The 21,506-nt window shown below is 43.1% G+C and overlaps 1 protein-coding gene across 1 annotated transcript in view; it reads right to left on the bottom strand.

Moving 5' to 3' along the window:
* The window catches only part of XRN1 (5'-3' exoribonuclease 1), a 1,184,094-nt gene that overhangs the window by 942,458 nt on the left and 220,130 nt on the right, over positions 1 to 21,506 (bottom strand). The window contains exons 10-13 of the mRNA XM_085633624.1: positions 20,527 to 20,661; positions 16,060 to 16,126; positions 11,191 to 11,296; positions 1,436 to 1,525 (exon numbers count right to left, since the gene is read on the bottom strand). Coding sequence (XP_085489750.1) covers positions 1,436 to 1,525; positions 11,191 to 11,296; positions 16,060 to 16,126; positions 20,527 to 20,661 — 398 coding nt within the window. The remainder of the gene's footprint in view (positions 1 to 1,435; positions 1,526 to 11,190; positions 11,297 to 16,059; positions 16,127 to 20,526; positions 20,662 to 21,506) is intronic.

Here is a 21,506-nt window from a genome sequence, read left to right as displayed (position 1 = left end):
AACCACAGAGAAAAAAAAAAAAAAAAAAAAATCACCTTAAAGGTGAAGACTTCAAACTATAGTGTTCGCAAAATGTGTTACAGAATTCAACTCTTTTGAATATTGGGAATGTCTTCTTCTTAAATACTAACACAGCAAAGCTTTTAATAGAGGTACCTGCACAGCTGCAAAACTCCTTACACCTGCCTTTGACCACAAAGCTTCCTAGGGAAGTAACAGTCATGTAGATCTGTAGATAATTTTAGTTTTCCATCACCGGTATCTTCAGCCTACTCTAAAATGTTTGGGTTTTCTTGGTGGTGGAGCTGGACATTGTAACATTAACACAAACAATGAACACAGCAATGTTGGAGGAGAAGGGCTATACCACTAATTATTAGCCCTGAGTCATTGTCTTTAATGGAGCATGCAACATTCCAATTTTCTAATTTAAAAAGCCAGCTTCCGAGGAGGCACAGCGTACAACCTTCCACGCTGCCAAAGTTGGAGTGCCTTCCACAGCACCTCTTTTGTGTGCGCTTGGGATTTGCCACGCACGTGCAAAAAAGGACCTGTGAAAGTGGGCAGCAGTCAGCTCCTGAATCTCCCCTGACTGGGCCTACTCGGTTTTCTTTGATTCACAGAGCCAAGAGAGGCAGGTAGTGAAGAGGATTCCCTGCTCTCCTTTGAACCTCGAGTGACACCTTGGGCAACAGGGGGAAGGATAGTTATGCACCCTCTTCCACAGTCTCTGCCTCTGTAACACCGCTGCCTAGTCAACATAAACTGGGGACGAGGAGAGATTCACTGGTGTGGATTAGGACATTGGGCAGTTGACAGCAAAAGGGGGCTATCAATGTTTATAGCATGCTGCTGCTACATTGCTTTTAATGCAGTGCTCAACATTCCAAGTTTCTAATCAATGTTACATTGCTGGCTTCTCTTCAGTATATATTCCGATTGCCTCATAGGGCTCTCAGTTGTCCAGACTTTTCAAATGGTAATGTGGTTTCCATCGCAGACCTGAGCCAGGACTAGACTGTGGAACAGTGTTTGTGTATTATGTAATGGTCCTAGTCTGGGGGTGGGGAGGGGATAAGCTCTTTCAAACAAGCTCACATATAAAAGACTTCCATCTAGTGGCAGAACTTCAGTTCAAACAAGGGTTAATAAACAGTAGGGATTTAGTAACAGTGTTGGCTCTGGTGTACTAGGCTTTTGATCAGAGAGGAAGCTGCATGCAAACTATTCTCTGCTAATTGCAGCATTCCATTTAGCTCTCTGGAATGTGCTGCTATCGCAATAAAGTATGTAGTGTCCATTGACTGCCTCATTGACAAATAACTATCTGATGTTCAATGACTTTCACAAATACATTAGAAAATCAAGGCATAGCAAGCAGAACCCCATTTAAAATAAACAAAAACATATGGTGCATACCACTACATTTGCTTACCAGCTCCATGACTGAACCCCATGGTAGTAATAGTGCAAAATCCACTGTATTGCAAGGACGTAACACTCAGCCTGATCAGCTAAAAATTCACTAAAAATGTATAGAAAAGAAAGAACGGACAAATAAAATTTGGATTATTTACCATGATTTGCTACAAAGGTAAAGAGACCAAAGAAGAAACAATAACAACAGATGTCAGGCAGGCATAACTACATTTAGTTTGAATTAAAAGATGTAAATGAGTATCAAATATGGAAGACCATTTGATCCCTTACATAAATGGTGTATTTCAGTTTTACATCATATCTATTGTTATACTTCATATCGGTACCCTAATATAGATCCAGGGAACATCATACACTTTCCCTACATCAGCTCCCGTTATTTCATATGAACGATCCTTATAAGGACATAACTCCAAATAAGGACAGAATGCCTTATAGGGACATCACGAAAAATGGTAGAACAATACTATTTCTTTTTATTCATTGTACTGCTGGTTCTATATCTCTGCTACTGTGTTACAGTTGTAACCGCGCACATATTCTACATGAGAAGAACTACTGTACAATAAATTCTTATTGTAAACACGTTTGACTGTTTCTTCTCTGCATCTCTCTGAGAGCAAAAACAAGCAAGCACGAGTGACTAGGTGAAAAGTAATATATTGTTTCCACAAGTCTGAGGTTATTGTGTTCTAAGGTTGCCAAAAACTAATCTCTCGGATAGCAGGAGATTCTATTAGCACTGCGAGTTAGCTAATGTAAACCATAGGCTAATATATGCGGCGGGGGTGTACAGAGTCAGTCTGCCACCAGACCCACAATATACGTTATCTGTGAACGTCGTAGGTCCTGCATGACAGGGTACTATAGGGACTACACTACATGGCGCCCAATGTTGTATATTGAAGGTGCACTTACTCAACAATAGAATCTGAGTAGTCCGATCGTGCTTCTTTTTCTTCTCCGAGACCCTACTTACAAAACCCACAGACGTCTGAAGTGGGAAAAACTCCACCACAGCGGAGTAGGCGAGATATCCTATGTATTGGCTGTAGGTTAAATCCAGCTTGAAAGGAAAATGTCCCAAAATTGAGCATAAATCTTTCTCATAATTTCCTTGGACAATAATTCTGTGTCTTAAACACGATGGCGGACGAGGAGAGAAACTTAAACCCAATAGACAATCTAAATCGGGGACTTAATCAGTCTAGTGAGGAAGATACAACTGCAATCCAAATTGCAGCCAAAGTGAGAAAAACACTGACAGTTAAACTACTCAAACATGGGTTACCACCCAGAGGAGGTGTAGTAATATTCGTGATAGAGGCACACGAAGATTTCAAAACAGGAGGTAGTCTGCTCATGGGTTATATTCCCAGCAGCAGATGCTGTAACAAAAACTTTTCATTATTACTTACATGATGACATTCCAGCGGTCTACACTCCTTTTGAGGAGACTGAGATTCCGCTTACCTACTAGGAACTTATTTTCTGTTTAATGGCCCCCTACTCCACATAAGAACAAGAGAAAGGCTTGGTCCTTTAGGGATTCCAGGAGCAGCATGGCCGATATTAGCGACCTATGCACCACATCCAGACATTGACACAATGCCAGGTGATGAACTACTTGTTCAACACAAAGAGCTGATAAAACTCTACAGAAACAGGACACATTTCGTCTTGAGGATACTCCCGGTCCAACCTACAGTAATTACAGCGACTGCAGCTCCTACACAGAGCTCAGGTACTAAAATTACTCCACAAACATTACACGCGGTAATGGACAAAGTGCCCACAAAACGTGAGCAAATTCCTATCTGGGTAGCTGAAAAAAATAACCCAGTTCGAAGCAGTTTTTCCAAATACAACGCCATTTGAAAAACACAGAACGCTAACAATCTGTTTGCCCATGGGGATTACGCCACAGTTAGAGGCTTACACCTCTTGGGGTACAGTCTTTGCTGCCATATATACCAGAACTCATGGTATTCCTTCACTAGCAGTAGTGCCAGTTGTATTAAGATAAATACAAAACGACTATGGAGCAGAACCTGCCCTGAACTTAGGGATGAAGTTGTTAAACAACTATGACCAGGTATCAGCCATAATACTAGCTAACATTAAAGGGGAAGCAGCATCGGTGACAATCCGCAAATGCCTAAGGGAGTTCTCTCCATTAGAACAGGAAAATGAACTACCCAAAATAATTGAAACAGCATACGCAGAATTAGTTCGGGATAGTTTGGGGGGAAAAGCTTTAAAACCTCAACTACAGGGCAGTCCTGAAAAAGACACTTTTAAACATACACCTTCTTCTTCTAAAAAGAAGTGGGATAACAAAAAAGACAACTCAAAAGAGAAAAGATCTCAGTCCCGAGGTAGGTCTGCTCAACAGGAGCCCTCTAAAAAGAGGTACAACCTTAGGAACAGGGATAATATTAGAAAACCTGACCGGTATCAGGATACTGATACACGTTCCTCCTGTCCTTTCAGGGCTCGAAGAAAGGCTCCGAAAGAGAAGGACGGTCAGAAAACAGAGAGGAGCACACACAGTCCAGAGACAAGCAGCGTGCTCAAGACTTTACTTCTAAAAAAGAAGAGAAGCAAAATCCAAAACCTCAATTTCAAGAAAAAAGAAAGTTGCTGGTCTGAAAATCAGACATGCCCAGAATTCTGAGGCCACAACTTCTGAAAGAGGAATGGGCTCTGACGATGCTAGACAGCGCGGCAGAAGTAACAATAGCTCACCTGAAGGAATTTCTGGCGACAGCGGAGTTTAATGATTACATCACGGTGGAAACACCAGACACCAGGGTGAGCGTCCCACATAGGTCATATGAAGTAACACTCCGGCTGTAGGAGGACATGCCCAGAAAAGTTAAAGCTCTTTTTTGGAAGAACTTATCATCTGGTTATGACATCCTGTAAGCAGAATAAGATTGTCCGCCTGCATTCGTTACGGAGTGCCCCAGGGGAAAAAGTGTAATTTTTCCTGCATTTTCCAACTACGTTCCAGTTCACTAAAAACCTGCTTATGCACAGGATTGGGCAGTAGCCCAAGCTCCAGCACTATACAAAAATCACGCAGGGTAGGATGAGAACTCAACCTACCACGTGATCATGTTAAAAGTTTCACCTACTGCTCAGAGACAATAGCCAATAAAGCAAGAAGCTAAAAAACAGGTGAGGGAGATCTTAGATCAACTTAAATACCAGGGGATCATTGAAAAATTTACCTCTCCTATGAACAATCATTTGTTTCCCGTCTCTAAACCAGACAATATATATCGTCTAGTTTTAGATTACAGACATCTAAACTCATGCACAAAGACATTTGCTGTCCAAAATGCACACGGTGCCGCATTAATGAATAACATTGTGCGCAAAAAATACGAAACCACACTTGATATCTCAAATAGATTTTTCTGCCAAAATATAGCGCCTGAAAGCAGGTATTTGACCGCCTTCTGTGCTTCAGGGTCCCAGCGACAATTTTGTCGTTTGGCACAAGGGTATAAAAACAGCCCAGGTGTATTTTCAGCAAGAGTAACAGAGTTAATTCACAAATTTGATGAATAAGCGTCGTCATATGTGGATGATATTTATCTGACAGACGACGACTTGATGAGGCACTTGACCAGGGTAAGCACCATTATTATGGGATTTGCCGCAGAAGGCTGTAAGTTCAACTTTAAAAAGTCGAAAATAGCCCACCTCAATGTCTTATTTTTGGGATATGAGCTGTCAAGTGAAGGCAAAAGTCTGGCAGCTAACTTTTTAGAAAAGTGTGCGCTGCTCCAGCCTCCAAAATCATTACAAAATTTACAATCAATACTGGGGTTCCTAAATCGCAGAACATACATTTTAGATTACGCACAAAGGGTAAAACCTTTCTATGAATTAATTAAACCTGACTTTTCAGCAAAAGATTGGACACAAGAACATACTAATATTCTTCATTTAATCCAGGAAGACATGATTAATTCAAAACACTTACAAACACGCGTAAACGTACGCCATTTAGTGATCTTAATAATTGCTTGTCAATGCGGGTACACATATTTGACCTTTAATGAGGGAGAAACTGTACCAATCGCTTACAAATCACACCTGTACACAAATGCAGAAAAGCATTTCACTTCAACAGAAAAAATACTGACAGCCGTTCAGACTGCCGTAGCAAGAGAAAGATCACTGGCTCAGGGGAAACACATTATTGTCGTAACTCCGGTACCAGCTTTAGAAGCTGTTACAAAGGCCAGTGTCCCAAATGCAAAAGCGTTCCATCCCAGGTGGATACAATGGGCAAATTCTTTAATAGAGTAGAATAGACAGAGATATAATGGTAGCTGTCATTTTATCCCGAAAAGGCAGCACAGCAGTACCTAAAAAATTTCCACTCAAATACGCCTATTAATTAGATGCACAAAACATTCCAAACGCTCAGATTCCTGGAGTGGGGGATAAAGTAATTCGAAATATGGATCATAGGAAAGGGTTAATACTAGCCGCATACGAGGGTTTGGGCTCTTCGCAGACAGGCGTTGCTGCGACTATTTCTTTACTGAAACAGCGCTATTGGTGGCCAGGGTTGTCCAAGCAAATTAAAGACTATGTCTTGAAATGCGACACATGCCAGCAGATGAAAGGCTCCACCGTCGCACGCAAGGCACTGACACCATTACTAAAATCAGACAAACCTCTTGCATGTGTTTACTTGGACCACTGCGGCCCCTTACAAACAGACAGGGCTTACAGGTATATAATGGTAGCAGTGGATTCATGCTCAAGATTCCTAGGGGTTTGGCCTCTTCGTTCTGCTGACGCTCGAACTGTTATAAAAGATTTGCTAGTCTTTATCGGTACATACGTAGTTAGCACGTTACACTCTGACCGCGGCCCTGCGTTTAGCTTTCAGGCTTACAAAGAGGCCATTGAAGGAATGGGCGTAGCATTGCGATTCTCATCTCCGAATCATCCTGAGGGAAATACTGTTGTGGAGAGAAAAAAACGTGACTTAAAGCAATCTTTAACAGCTAGGGTATTAGGCAAGGGTGGTAGTTGGGTCACACACCTGTATGGGGTTTAACGGGCATATTAAACAAATCTCTAATATTCACATGGTGACATTTTATGCAACACAGCCAACAAAAATAAATATGCCTGACCATTACTAAGGGCCTGATTAAGAGTTTGGTGGTCCGACCGCCTGAACACCGCAGCCACTAAAAGAGCGCAGTGCTGATTGTCTTCTGACCGCCATATTACGAGTTGACCACAGGGCCCGTGTAGTGACTGCGGTGATCTTGCCGCAGTGGGCAATGGTTTTCCATATCTATGGATGCTTGTGTGCACATCTGGACTGCACGTGTTGAATGTACACATATGCATGATATAGGAGTAAAAAATACCACCTACCCATTGTGGGAGTCTGGCCTATATGTGGCTAGTCCGGGCAATAAGTATATGGTACAAAATGGACTTACCTGTATGTCGCTGTAAACAGGGTCGTATTCTTTGGGGTAAAGATGCTGCTGTGAAGGAAAGACCAAGAGAAAGGGATCCAAGTCGAACTCTTACGAATAAAGCAGGAAAGGGGTGAATATGTACCCCAAATCCTTAGTTTTCACTGACTCGAACCTAGCTGTCCCACTGTCGCAGTCGGCTCATTGGAAAGCCAACTTGTAATACAGAAGGCAGTGAAACTCCTCTGTACTGCCCTATGGCAGCTTCTATTCCCCGACAGTGACCCTGGCGGTCTGCCATGTGCGGATGGTGTCAGCGGTCTTTGCAATAGCAATCTGCCCATCTCATAATACAGCGGTCGGACCGCAGGTACGGCAATTCACGGACCCCCAAACTCTTAATAAGGCCCTACATGTAATGTTAAACATTTTACAAGGTAGAATGGTACAGTGATGTCCTGTGTGTCAAGAAATGCCTATGTATTTACCTCAATGACTTTTTTTTAAAAATAACAAGAAAAGTTTTATTGTCTTATTTACACAAAGTTTTATTATCTTAATGATTTGCATAGTGACATTATCAGTTGACGTAAGGCTCTGAGGATTTCCTGGATAAATCATGTCAAGAGGTCCTTAATTGACCTAGGTCTGAGAGACTTCTGCCTTAGCCCTTCATCTATCAGGTCAGCTTCAATTGCTGTTGTGAAGGATAAGTATTGGGGACTTATGAAGAGAAGTGACTTTTCCTGCACTTGGTAGCCGGTCCGAAGGTTTTTTGCTCCAATATATGAATTCAAGCATGAGGAATTTTTAGATAATAATATAAACCATTGTTTTCAAGAGGTTTGTAACTGAAGTTTAGATATCGTGTCCCTCCAATAGCTACTTTTACATATTCTTGGTCATCTCCTGTTACGAAGTCTAAATTGCACTCTGTATGCTGTTGTACAGAGGAATATGTGTTGCGTTTTTTTGTTATACCAATTCAAATCCTAGAACCGGATGGGTTGTTCTTCCATGTCGGCTGTTGGAGGTATCAAATTTGTGTAAAGAATTAGGTTTTACGTATTTTTTAGGTCCTTGGTGTGTTCATTATTTTAATTATTTTTCAATTTATTTTATCAGAATTGCATTTTTTTGATGGATTTATTATCCGCTCTGAGAATGATGGATTCCCAAAGCTAGTCAACAATAGCATTTTGGGTTCCAAAACAAACAATGACGATTGAGCAAAACAAATCACCTGCACTGCACTCTAAAGTTTGGCACCAGGACTGGTATTAAAATCCACTTAGGCTGAATTCCAGACAGCAGCTTTAACATTTCCATAATTTTATCTCTGCATAAAGAAAGCAGAGTATACTCCTTTTGAGGTGCCAGCAGAAGAAAGATCATCAAAACAATGCATCTATAGTGATGGCATAGCAAGGCATAAGGCAAGGAACAGAACAATGGCGAAGGGGCCCCCAAAAAGATTTATTCTAGCTCTAGCCAAAGGTCCCAAAAAAAAAAAAAAAAAAGGTTGCCTTCTAAGAGAGTACACAAAAAATTTCCTTTTAAAGTTAAAGTTACATGAAAAATCTCAACGGAGAATGAACAAGAATCAGTGTGTCCTTTATGCATCTAATGCTGCCGAACACTGTTTCTGAGAAGAACATAAAAAAAAATTCTTGAAACTTCCAACCACCTGAATATCCTAGAGAAATAAAATGGGCACAAATGGAAAGATTTGGGAGCCTTGCCACCAGTGAGTAGTTATTGCAAGAGTGTTGTTATATGGAGGGAACCTAATACAGGAAATTATGTTGGCTTACATTTGTTTAAATTATTTGGCATATGTAGATTAAATGATTCAATTAAAGACAACACCATGACAAATAGTAAGTAAAAATGTGTACAGTTCTAAGAAGGGGACATAAACTTTAAAGTTATTTTTGGAATACATTGTTCATTAAACTTACTTCCCAAATAAAATGTATAAAAGAGAAACAGGAGATGTCACGAACCAATTAAAAAAAATAGAACTTGGGGGAGGAGCCAAGATGGCGGACGGACAGGACGTCTGAGCTCCCGGCTCCGCAGCCCGTCTGCTGTTTATATGACATCCTGATCTTTAATCCTGCCTACGGTGCGAGCAACTGTAACCACGAATGCGCTGATACTTTCCGCGTTCCTCCGATGTCCCCGCCGGCTTTTTTGGTCGAGGATTCATAGAGTTTGCCGACTTCGGACCTTGCCCACGCACCCTGGCCCGACCACCGTCACCGGACACCGCTTATCACGTACGGTGAGACGACCTGGGGCTGGACCGGCGCCTGGGGAAATGTGACCGGAGGTGGAGTGGGCGGCTTGGCGGAGCCTTCTTCGCGACGGAGAGAATTCCTGTAGGATTGGGCCCGGGCTGGCGAACCTTCCTTTGTCCTGCTACCAGCGGTCAGAGCGGTATCCGTTTTAGAGCGCCCACCACCCGCATCGCAATACAGCCGAGGGCTCTCCCATCGAGTGAGCCCCGTATAGCAGCAGTAACTTTTCTTGCCTTAACTACTATTCCTCCGCCCTATGGAGTCGCCCTCACCCCTCCGCTGTGGGCTAACTGCCAAAATGGTGGCGGTGCCGGTCTACCTCGCCGGAAAGACGGAAGCCTCCATACCCCTGACGCAAGCTTCCCTGCCTACTGTCGAGCTGGAGGGTGTCCTGGTGGCGCCTTTACATACTGCCGACATGCGGAAGCGAGGAGCTGACCTGACCTATGGTGATATCCTTCTAGCCCTGGAAGACTTGAGGGCGGCATGGTGCCAACACACTCGAGAACTGGAGCGGAAGATCGATGCTGCTATGCCATCCAGGGAACTACTGCGGTTGTCTGACCCCCCAATGCCTCTCATTCCCTTCGAGGTGGATACAATGTGGCGACAGGGGGATACTGTGGAACGTCCTCTCCCTGGCTACAGTGTCGAGTGTTCTTTTAATGACAAAGTTGCGGATACAAAGCTCCCTTCCACTTTACAAGCTGAGACTCTGCCTCTGCAAGTGTTGCCACGGCTTCCTCAACATCGCCGGAGTGTGTGCCGTTCTGTGGGGAAAACTGTGTTGGTTACTATCGCTGTGGTGATGGTTTATGATTGGGAACTCTCGCTTCCTCTCCCTCTGCGTCTTCTAAGCCGGGAGCGGCCATCTTGCTCCTTTGTTCTGCCTGAGGTACACTTCCAGCGGTGGCCATGCTTGGTGGGGTCTCCGCGTTCTGGCCAGGGCTGATGTTGTCCCCCTTGATGATCCTGCCTGACCGCCTGGCATGACCCGGACTAGAATATTTGTCCATGTATTTGCTGTGCCGCATGTGTGTAATTTGCTATTGTTGATTGCGGGGGTGGATCTGTGGGGCCACTTAGGATCGGGCCAGGGCTGGGCGATTCCCTTTAGTTTGCTGTACGTATTGGCGGGCGGGTACTAGGACGGGACTGTTAATTATCGGATTTATTTGCACATTTGGAATGGAGTCTCCCCACCTGCTGCTTTGCTTGCTACTTCAGTTGTGCTGATGATACTCAGGGTGGGGGATGCTTATGGGGCTGTGGTGACCGGGAGTATGTAAAATTTCCTCCTCCTGCCTTCTCTGGGAGTCGGAGACTGGGATGTTCTTTCCCACTCTCCGGACTCTCTTCCTACTTGGGGTTCATTTGGGGCGACAGGCATGCCTACTGGGGGGGGGTGGGCCGTGGCCTTCCGCTGGTATGCAGGGTGGGGGGATGGGATGTGTTCCATGTCTTTTCTTTGTCTCTATGGCCCTCTTTCTCTTTCTTTCGCTCTTCTTCTTCGGTTTCCTTTTCTTTTATGTTTCTTTGTTTCTTCGGGGTCGGGGTTCAGTGTTAGTTGGGAGTTTATTGTGTTCTATCATTCTGTGGTATAGTGTTTGCTCTTAGTTCCCGGATGGTGGCTACCTGTTTCCTTGCAAATGCTTTCCTATATAACGCCTCCTTCTGGGAGCTTCGTGAATGGTTATGTCTCTCCTGGTCAATGTTAGCTTCGACTCCTCTCGTAGTTCACTACATTGTACTCGACAAAATCATAAAATTAAACCTTTTCTTATCCTGACATTATTGTTCTATGTTCTACAATGTCATAGCGGCCGGCCCCGAGGGGTTGTAGGCAGACGCTGTGTATTGTGCATTTACCGCAATAAAGGTTTAAAAAAAAAAAAAAAAAAAAAAAAAAATAGAACTTTCCCACAAAAGGTAACCAACAGCTTAAAAAAGCATTATAAGCATGAATTAATATGATGACTTACTCTGAAACTACTTCCACTCCCATCTTGGTCATATAGTAAGATCTCTTATACTGCCGAAACTCTGTCTCAAACAGATCTTCGTCTTCTGGATCCTCATCCTGGAGAACTGAAAGGAGATAGCAGCAATTGTATGAATTAAACCATAAGAGCAAACACCTTCACAACTTGACATCGAGAGCTTTATAAACAGACCCTACTTTTGTGTAGGTTTTACTTAATGTTCGAGGCCGTTCAAAAGGAAAGGATACTCAAGATCGGGACCGTACGAGAAATTAAACAGCATGCTTTTTCAGATTTCATTCAGAATAGAGCTACAGCCAAGTGGAGGCCCAAATACTTGTTAACAATGCAAAGAGTGCTGAAACACATTTAAGATCCCTCAAACAGAAAAAAAGAACTGAACTATACAGATGTGAACTAATTTGTCTTAGCTGTACTATACAATAGAAGTCTAGAAGAGGGAACCTGTACATTATTTCGTGTTTTGACACCTATCAGTCTACACAAGGCCACATCTAATGGTACAATAAAATCACTGTGGTACAATGATACTACGTAACACGCTACCATAAATATGGGCCAAAGACTTTGCCGTCCGCGTTTCCCGCTCCATCTTTGCTGGCTGAAAGAACTCTCCATTCATTGGACATTAAACGCTGTTTAAAGTTCTACTTGAAAAGTACAGTCTTTCTGAAAATCTACTCAGTTGCTCATCGCCTTCTCTGCCCCCTGGAAGGGTCAGGCTTTGATGCGGCCATCGATTACTCGCACGTTCTCATCGACTATACTCTGTCATGAGAGCGCTGGCCACACACTAATTACCAAGGTCACAGCTCATTCCACGGCCAAGGTAGCAGCTTCCTCAGCCCTGTTTTCCGGAATGTCCTTATCTGACATCTGCAGGGCGGCGACATGGACGAGACAAACGTCCATACCTTCACAAAGCATTACTGCGTGGACGCATGGCAAAAGGCAGATGTAGCAGTCGGACAAGCTGTTCTGTGAAGTCTGTTCGCATAAGTTATAAACTTCTTAGTGTCTATTTTTCATATACAGTTATTGTATGATCAGTGATTAATACCTTTCTGTAATGGCTACACTTTATGCCTATGGTTTATTTTTTCTACTTTGGGTTGCATGGTGGGATAGTTCATCTTACCCGCTGCTGCTAACATTTGATAATTGTTTACTATTTTGATTCAAGCATGTTAATGTAGAAAAAAGAAAATACTGGAGAAAAAACAAGTTACTTACCTGTACACTGTGCTTCTCCTGTATTGATATCTTTTATAGATTCACATACGACTCACCCTCCTCAACTTTCAGGTTCACCTTCCATACCTCTGTTGTTTCTATAATTGTACTTGTGCTTGAAATCTGAGGTATAGTGACCCTGCAGGGGATGGAGACCCTATGCTCTGATTGAGACTTCCTTTTACACTCTACATTCTACAATCGAAAACAATACAGACGTTAGGAATCAGGGAATGCACGTTGAAAAGAGATCGGTAACAAAACCGAGCAGGAGCGACATACACATCCGAGCCCAATTGCGGAAAAAAACAATCTGAAGATTGAGTCGATGCCCATGCGCACTATGCTCCAGAGGAGTCATCTACCATACAAAGACTCTTCCAGGACAACAACAAAGTGTAATCATCCGGGCCCACCCCCAGATGGCGATCTATGCACTAGTGAGTGATCTGCAGCCCATATGCCTCAAACATATTGTGCAGTGTGCAAGCCTGAAGGAAAGCAGGGAGCTCCGATTTGGACCCCTTGTGCAACAGAGAACCTGTGTGCCATACCATTTCCCCACTCCTCCACCAGGAAGAGAGAAGGTGTAGCCGTCAGCAGGTACAGTCCACCTTATTGGGGTAAGGAGTCCAGGCACAGGCCAATCAGGAGAGAGCGCATGGGAAGCCTTCGTCGATGGCACACCTGGCAGTGCACGGATTACTGAGGCCGAGAGAGGATGGTTTGGGCATCTACCTATCCCCAAGCCACCTGGATTATGGAGGCAGCGGTATGAGGGCCTCGCCCCATATGGCAAGAGAGAGGGTCCAATGCCGCAGCCAGATCACATATATGCAGTCCCAGTGGAGAAAGCCAACTATGCCCCCAGGAGCCCGTACAACGAGAGTTTCGGAAGCACCTAAGCATTCCAGGAGGTCCCACTAACCACCCACGCCTTCACCGCACAAGTTGCCCCGGGTAAGCTCAGGCCCACTCGCTCGTAGGGAGGACGAAAGGCAAGCAGTCACAGGCCTCTAGGTCTGAATCACAGTAGTTATCAGGCAACGAGGGCGGCACAGCTCCAGGGGGCTCCGGCACCTCTAATGGCTCGGGCAGCTCTCTCGGCTTCAGGTTGCTCGTCAGGAGGCAGGGATGCGAACTACAGGCTGAAGGCAAGCCGGGTCACATCCCACAATTGAAGTTGTAAGGGAGGGGCCTGTCAGTGAAATGTTCCCATGCCGCCAGCTACTACACCGGCCCCCCGTAGTGATATGTCCAAGCTCCAGGCTGGGGTGTGTAAGCAGTCCCAGGGCCCCCGGTCTTGCCACCAGCCACCGCTATCAGGATAGGTCCCTGTCAGCAAGGCAAGTAGAGCCCCAGGAGACTCGGGCACAGCAAGTGAATCGCCCAACCCCGCGATCGCGCCTCACCTCTAATCCCTCTCCTGGGGGCAAGGGTGCAGACAGGCCTTATTGCAGGCCTGGGATGAGCAGGTGAAGCCAGGCATACCCGTGCTACGGAGGCCTCAGGGCAAGAGGTTCCGTGACCGGGCCTACCCCGGTACGCAGCTGTTGTCTGAGTCACCTCTGGCTGTCCGAGCGGGCAGATTTCTTGAAGGGGGATCGCATCCACACACCCTCGGAGCATCAAGCTGCTGCGTGGCTCCTCCAGCAGACTCAGAGTGCTCCACGGTGATCAGTTGCGTGGCGGCCCCACCTCAGACGGCAAAGAAGCAGTCATCCCCGCCAGGCACAGTTCAGGGGTAGACAGTTAGGCAAGGCCATCGGGGCTGCAGCAGGACTGGGCGATGTGATGGCTTCTGGGCAAGATGGTGGCGGGGGCAATCAGTAGCTGCAGTGAACGTCCGCCGTGCAATGTCTGGTGTCGATGCAGGAGGGGGAAACAGCCCCTTCACAGTGACGGCAGAGAGCAGCCACTGTCCCACGGATGTAGAAAGCCCCCTCAGCTGCCCCAGTGCGATCGAAGGTGCTGGATCGGCCTCGGGTTCACATAACATCAAAACTCTACATGAGAGAGGCCCACAGAACACACTTTTCCTGACACAGAGAAAAAGTTGGTTGGTGCGCCCCTCTAGGTCACAGGTTCTAGACCGTGCATTAAAGGGACAGGCATAGGCTTCTGTGCATAGATTAGAGTGATGCTGGAGTCAAAAACAAAAAGTCAGGATAACAGCTTCACAAGAAGTCAGGTACTCAGGGCAGGGGTACACACCCATTCACCATGCAGGAAGCAGTCGTGTCCCAACAGAAGCTAACAGGGAAATAGGCAGATGACTGTCACATTGAATATACAGGTGCTGAGAGGCTCCAATTTCTGGCACAGGCAGAGTGACTAGTTCCAGATTGCTTGTATTGCTCTATGACAATGATCAGAGACTCAAAGTCTACTGGGTGTTATGTGGAAATGAAAATGGGCTGAGGTGGACAACAAGATGGAGGATTTACAATTGTGATGGGAGGCAAATGTATCGCCAACTTGGTGATGTTTTTAGCAGATCGGTTGGTGATGTTTTTAGCAGATCGTAGATGTTATATTAAGACAGTTTGACCTGACAAAACACTGCAAACATCTGCAAGAGAAGCTTTATAGTGCACTAGTAGAATACAGTTGAGAAAAGGGAGCATGCTTCTAGGGTCTCAAACCTGTTCATTTCCAGTATACCAGCAATCCATACAGAGGAAGATTCAAAAGAGGCAGTGCAAACTTTAAAAATTTGAGGGGCAGGGATCCATCTGCCAAAGTTGGTGTTGTGAAAATGGTGAGACTTTGCACCAAGAGTCCAACAAGGGGAAGGGACACATCTGGAGAAGTTGCAGTCCCCCAGCTATAATCGCTTAGTGATAAAGGATACCATAAGGAGGAATTCAATTTCTTTGGAAGGGGATAGAAATCTACCTTTCCCAGGCTTAAACGGAAGCATTAAGTTGAAGAGGCAGGCTAGACTGTTAGGACTGTGAGAAACGTAGCTTTGAGATGTTGGTCTGGTATCCAGCAAAGTTAAGAGAAGTCCAAGATGGCAAAACTTACGTATTGATTGAAATTTCTACAGATCGAGATTTCTGGTGGGTCTGCAAAATGGTTTTAGCTTTGTAGCATTGATGAGTGGTGCTGCACTACTTCAGGCCTTCATCTGCGGCTTTGTCTCCCACAAAAAATGACAAAAGGCCCTTCATCATAAACACGTATGGATACTGTGGTAAGTATTGAGGCTTTTGACTCCATTTCATGTCTCGCTCTTCATCTGCCCTCTTTCTCCTTCTCATAGATCTCCAACTACTAGCAGACTTAGCGACTACTCGTGATTACTAGATGCCATACTTGGGTCACCCAAATAAAAAACTGCCTTGTGGCTTTTAGTGATACTATCCTGATATGTGTTTTAGATTTTTTCTTTTAATACAGTGCCTTTTTTGTTATTTTATCTTCCTCTTTACTTCTTGGAAGTAAAATATATATATTTTTAAAGTTACTGTGTTCTCTTTCAGTATTTATAGAAAGTAACATGTTTGTACTGCTGTTTAATTCAGAGTAGTTAACCAGTAAATCACAAAAAAGGCATGATCATTCGGCAGTCGAGAAAAACACAAATAGTTACAAGCTTGCAATGCTTACCTTTAGAAGTAGCTGCTTTGTCTTCACTTATGTCGAATGCAGCTAAACAAAGTGTGTCTTCTCTCGCCTATTAACAATAAAAACAAATATGGATGTCAGTCATAAAAAAAGAATCTAACTGCATTCTACAGCACAGAATAAAATTAGATTCACAGCAATTTTAGTACAACAAAATACAGATAATTATCATCCCAAAAAGGATGTTTGGGACTGTCTTCATAATAATTCTAATAGCCATAAATGCATGTGGGTCACATGAATCAAAGACCCTTTTCATAAATATTTTAGGACAAAACTATATTTAACCTTAAAATAAAATAAATAAATAAAAATTACAAAAAGACACACACATAGACCCAATCATGAAAACAGGAACACTGCTCCACTGTGGTTGAAAGTGAGAGTCGCAGAACCACATTAGCCTTCACTTTTCTATTTAAGCAGAGTGGAGATATCCGCCAGAACTCGGACAGAATGACGCTCACTCAAAACAGGACAAAGCTGGAAAGGGCAAAATAAGCATTAGCATTTCTACAGCGCCGACCATTAATATAGTACCAAAATGCCTATGCAAGATACCCATTAGAAAGAGGTCTTTACAACGGGGATATTTGTAGATCCGGCAATAGCCAAGCCCTTTTGATTTTACTAAAATGCTATGTTTCATGTACTTATTTACAGGGGCTTTCAGCCGGCTCTTTTATCTATTGGTCTATCATTGTATCACACTTTTCTTCAGTTACTACAACATACAGCATGGAGTAATGGGGTCAGTCAACTTCATCCACTGGTTGAATTCACTGTGGGTGACTACATTCTGCTCTTTCACAATGAGCAAAGCCACATAAAAAGCAGCCCTCTTCCGTACTGTGACTATGATGACAATGCATGCTTTACGAGACCAAAAATATATTGTTTTAGCCATTGGCGGAGCAATTCTTGTTCTATCATCTTGCAGAAGTTGTAGTCACTTTCACAAAGCATAACAATGCAAAAACAATCCACCTAACTATGGAATGCTTACAATATGGCTTTGCCTGCACCTGATGCCTTATAAATAGAAATATTAAATATATGGGGGGAGGAATAAATTGCTTAGTCTTGTTTAGTACATCTTTTCACTTTCATTATAGTCATAGATTGCTTTGCTAGCTTTAGAAAGAAGTGCTCTTAATATTCCTAGCTGAAAGAAACAGCTCATGACTGCATGGACCCTCCAGAATTTTGTGATTGACATGAAAAATGCAAAATCGTCACTTTTGTGACAAGTCCAGATGTTTTACAAAAGCCCACATTAAATTTATGAGAGATTCCGGTGTCGGCTTCCTTTTTGGGGCCTGTACCGGACTCGAGATAATAGAAGGACATGTACTGCACTGTAACAATCATACAGCATTTCATGCATTTATGCGAGACGTTGGAACACATTTTCAGATGGTTAGCAAGCTACATCGAACAGGAGTGTGTGGATGACAGTGTTGTATTTGTTGTGAGCCTAGAACAGTTTTGCTATTAAGCTTGACTGGCCAAAGAGGAGCTCATATCTTGTCTCAGAGTGCAGCAAATAACAGTGTGAAGGAGATGGAGTAGTGAGAGAGACGTGTAATTTATGAATAGTTAGGACCAAAACATATAAGCAGCTATACACCACTGACTTAGCCAGAGAGGCAGTAGGGTGTGTTGTGCATAAACACCAACAATAGAAAGGTGGTACTCCGACATGGTCCAGTCATCCAAATGGCAACATGTTTCAGGCAGAAATGCTATTAAATTAGTAAAATCATTACATATGGGCAAAAATTTGAAGTTGGTTACATGAGCAAAAGTGTACACCTGTTTTTTAAAGGCAGGGATGCCATCTACTTCTATGTAAACATACCCCATAAGTAAGTTAAAAAGTGGAACAGGCATCAAAGTTGGCAACCTGAGCACAAAAGACAATCTTCAAAAGACCCAAATTTCACCTGCACCTGTTAGGCTGATGGAGGGAAAAGAGTTTGAGCAGGGCCTCGTACCCAAATCCAATCTCATGTCCCAAAGGCAGGTGAATCTTAGTCGAGTCATGGTTCACACCTTAACCAGACTGGCACCCACAACACATACAATTGCGAGGCGTAGCACCTAGTAGGTTGCTGCTCTGACAACTCAAGATGGAATCGGCCTGCTCTACATTACCCTCCCAATCTCACCGCTCAGACAAAGTCAATTTTACTTAGATCTGAGAGACCCTTGATCTTCTAGTTTTACAGGAGTCATCATATTCCACTTTCGTTATTAGAAAGGAAAGGACATTTCAGGTTTAAAAAGTTCCGTTGTGATGAAAGGAGTTTTCCCCTGCTTGTTTACTCCTCCCTGCTGCATACAATGCTAGAATGTCAAGATGATCAGAGTACTTAGAGGACCTGCCTTTTTGTCTCAACTAAGAGCAAACATCATCCAATTAGGCCTCAGAGTAAAACAGTCTGTCTTTCTAGCTTTGAACAGCATGTATTACGTTTTTTTTGTAGGCCTCTTCTTATTTTAGCGTTCTATTTTTTATTATTTAGGAGGAGATTTTGAGTTCTTTAACAGCTCTTACTCATGATCTTCAGTTAGACTTTTGTCAAGATTGACCAGGAATATTTTGGCTCCCTTAGTCACTTCCTTGAGGAACAAAGTTTTGGAGCCCCCACAAGCAGAATTCATTTTCAGAGGTTCTGTCACTTCGGGATGCGCGGCTAGCTGTCATTGTATCTGGCAAACGCACACATGGGAAACTCAAGGAACTAGCAGGCCAAACAGCCTGTTGTCTAAGGGTTCCTGGACTGCTAACAACCTGGTCTCTTTTCTACCAGAGTCGCCAGTTACATGTCATAAAGCAAGCTCCTAGTGCTCCTTGACATGCTAGAGCACACTGCCCAGTGCGATCTTGATAGTTCTACGCTTAATGACTGGTCTCAGAGAGCTGTGGGTTTCTTGGAAGATGCTAACACCACCATTATTGCTAAATAGTAAAAATCTGTCTTCATGCACAAGAATAATATTGTTTATATCGGCAACCTAAGCTAAATTCACATAGAGACCTCCTCTTTGGAGATCAGTTAATTAATAAGATTTCCAAATGCATCCCACTCCCACCTCCATAGATAAGGCTCAGTAGTCCACTCATTGCATCATTTACAAAAGAAGGGTTCAAGGATTGGCAGAAGAGAGGCATGAGTGCTTAAATGGCAAAAGTGGCTGGTACAGCGGTTTTCACTTTCTCAGACACAACAGCGGAGGTCATTCCAATCAGAGTCCCCACACCCCAACAGTCAAAGAGGCAGAGGAGTGATCTTGCGCGCGGCTTCACGAGCTCAATCAAGTAAGTCTCCAGCTTCCACCTCCCAAGAGAAAAAGGGGGTGGACGTTTAATTCTACCAGAATAAGAACAATTTACTCGTAGCTTTTAAGTACTTGAAATCAGCAAAGTTTATTGTGCAGCTTTTTTTAGGATCTTCCATTATAGCACCAGCTTCCCCAATGTAATTTCTGCTCTCACAAAGAAGACTACTTAGTAAACTTAGAGGTGGCAGCATTGATCTGGAATGGGATGATGGGATCTACTTCACCATTACGGGTTTTGTCAGTTCAATTTCTATGGTACAGAAGAAGCTCAAAGGTTTACACCTAGTATTAGATCTGAATTCTACAAACATGTGGGTCTTATATTAACATTTAAAGATGAATGGCACTCATTTTAGAGACACCTTCATCGCATCCACATATGTAAGACGCTTTTCTCTCAATTCCATTTTTTTGAAGACCCCCAAGAAGTTTCCCAAGTTCCAGTGGGTAGACAGATGACTGTTCCGCTTCCTAATCTTTGGTCTGTCCTTGAATTCCGTGGTGCTTCACCAAACTCTCTTAGGCCACATCAGCACTCAAGGCTTTCAGCAAATGATCTACCCTGACACCATTCTCCTGATGGCCAAGTACCCTTCACAAACAGCTACATTACATCATAGTCTTTCTCCATCGCTTAGGTTCGCTGGTTCATTTTGAAAAGCTGGATTGCACTCCCCTTCAAAGAAGCAGAGTTCCCAGACTTCCTTGTGGATAACAAAATTTGCATGCTCAAACTGGCGCGTAATACAGGGGTCTCTGTTCCTGGTATTCGCAAAAAACTTTGGAAAATGGCTGCTTCTCACATAAATAACTAGGTTTTTACATCTGTCCCAGCATTAACACTTTGTGCAGTTCATGGTGGCTAAAATGTGCATTATTCAAATAAAATATTCAAGATAAATTACTGACAACTATATTTGCAAATTTGTATTACACAACACCCACAATGTATGTAAAAAGAGACATGATTCCCCAAGCAAATGATCAAGAAACACATTGACTTAAACTTTTTCTGAACGTAAATTGCTAAAAAAACATTCTGCATGTCACGATTACCTAGCAAAATTACATATTTTAATTATGAATATAAGAATTTCCAACCTTTAATATTTTCTGATTGCTTTTTCTTGCTTCTTCTGCTGCTTGGCCAGCTGCCTCGTTGAGATACTTATTGCCTACTTTGCTTTCAAACCATTTTAGGTCCACAAAGACTTCATTAAAGTGTTCACGGTCAAACTGGAAACAGATCGAGACATATTATTCTCAGATTTGCAGGTATAGCTGCCATTAATTTACAGATACAAAATGGTTAAAATAAAAAAAAGGTATATTGTTTGATATATTCACTGATCAAAACATTAATTAAGGCCTGGATGATGAGAAATTAACTGATGCTGAGAAATTGGCAAAGAAGCCACCTGACTGACAATACAGTCAACCTGGTCAACATTGAAAGAGTTAAATGATGGACTCCTCCCAAATTATTGTAAATAGGCAGGACTCAGATCTTGAGTTCTGAATATTTATAGAGAGACTAATCTACGGCCACTTAGACTAGCAAGTGAGGTTAGGTGGGTGGTTAGCCTCTCAAACAAGAAAGGGCTAAGTGGGTGTATAAGAAAAGAAAAAAAAAAGAGGTTTCTGAGGATCAGGAGAACAATACTTTATACAGACACAAGTAGTTCCGCTTTCCCCATCAAATATCAGAATTGCTCACAGGTCTACAGTAATTTATACAAATCTAAAGTGATTCATATATCAACCAATACAACATTGAGCCTAAATTATATGCAAAATACCTATTTTTATTTATTAATACAAAAAAAATGTATTTGCATTGTTATATTACTTTTGGGTGTCAAATTCATTTGTGACAAGAATATCAGACTTGATATTAATTCATAAATTGTACCCATGAAACCTACTCAACCTCATACCCTCGATTCCTACAACAGACAATATAAAATACCTTGCTCTACCTCTCTCATTATACATTTATACAATCCACCACACCCAATTAAAAGCGAAAAAAGAGGCATAAGTAAAGAAATAGAGAAGATTTGAGTCTATCACTGACACAG

Source organism: Triturus cristatus, chromosome 11 (assembly GCF_964204655.1).
Source record: "Triturus cristatus chromosome 11, aTriCri1.1, whole genome shotgun sequence".
In the NCBI taxonomy this organism is placed as follows: Eukaryota; Metazoa; Chordata; class Amphibia; order Caudata; family Salamandridae; genus Triturus; species Triturus cristatus.
Note: the sequence above shows the minus strand (reverse complement) of the source record. Positions and strands in the feature narration are given on the sequence as shown.